This window comes from Myotis davidii, unplaced genomic scaffold, assembly GCF_000327345.1.
Source record: "Myotis davidii unplaced genomic scaffold, ASM32734v1 scaffold3411, whole genome shotgun sequence".
Taxonomy (NCBI): domain Eukaryota; kingdom Metazoa; phylum Chordata; class Mammalia; order Chiroptera; family Vespertilionidae; genus Myotis; species Myotis davidii.
The window spans coordinates 4187-4962 of record NW_006282399.1 but is presented as its reverse complement, the minus strand read 5'-3'; the positions used below and the strand labels follow the sequence as shown (position 1 = coordinate 4962).

The 776-nt window shown below is 53.6% G+C and overlaps 1 gene segment (V, D, J or C); it reads left to right on the top strand.

Annotated features, from left to right (window-relative positions):
• Positions 1-405: 405 nt before the first annotated feature.
• LOC107181960 lies at positions 406-773 on the top strand (the record flags this gene model as incomplete). The annotated part of the segment is given in 2 exon segments: positions 406-467; positions 549-773. Coding segments are annotated over 2 exon segments (271 nt in total), but the record flags the coding sequence as incomplete, so codon positions are not given.
• Between the last annotated feature and the right edge of the window lie 3 nt (positions 774-776).

Genomic DNA, 776 nt, shown 5'->3' with positions numbered 1-776 from the left:
GAATCTCAGAGGGAGTCGTGGTCGGGTGGGTGGTGGGAAGAGGTCAACCAACACACTCATATGCATATGTGCATCATCCAGGGACACAGACAATAAGATGGTGAAGATCTGGGCACCTGGGGCCGGGCTAGATGGTGTCAATGGGGGATGAAGAGGAACATGTGTAATACCTTCAACAATAAAGGTTTAGTTTAATGAAAAAAGAATTAGGACTTGGACCCTCAGACTCCCCTGAACATGGTCCCTGTGTCACCCATCTTCTCTCAGGTAGGGTCAAGACCTCAGCTATGAAATACTCTGCCTCATGAATATGCAAAAGAGAGGAGGCAGACCAGGTTAAATATGGGTAAGTCTGTGCCCTGAGGGCATCACCCACAGACACACCCTCCCCTACTGAAGTGCTCACAACACAGCCTTCAGCATGGACTGGAGCTGGAGAACCCTCCTCCTGGTGGCCATGGCGACAGGTAAGGGGCTCCTGTCCTGGGTTAAGGAGAGTCCAGGGAGTGTCAAGGGGAATTCCACTCACTCCTTTCTCCTCCGCACAGGTGTCCACTCCCAGGTGCAGCTGGTGCAGTCTGGGGCTGAGGTGAGGAAGCCTGGGGCCTCCGTGAAGGTCTCCTGCAAGGCTTCTGGATACACCTTCACCAGCTACTACATTCACTGGGTGCAACAGGCCCCAGGACAGGGGCTCCAGTGGGTGGGGAGGGTTTACCCTAACAATGGAAACACAAACTACGCACAGAAGTTCCAAGGCAGAGTCTCCATGACCAGCG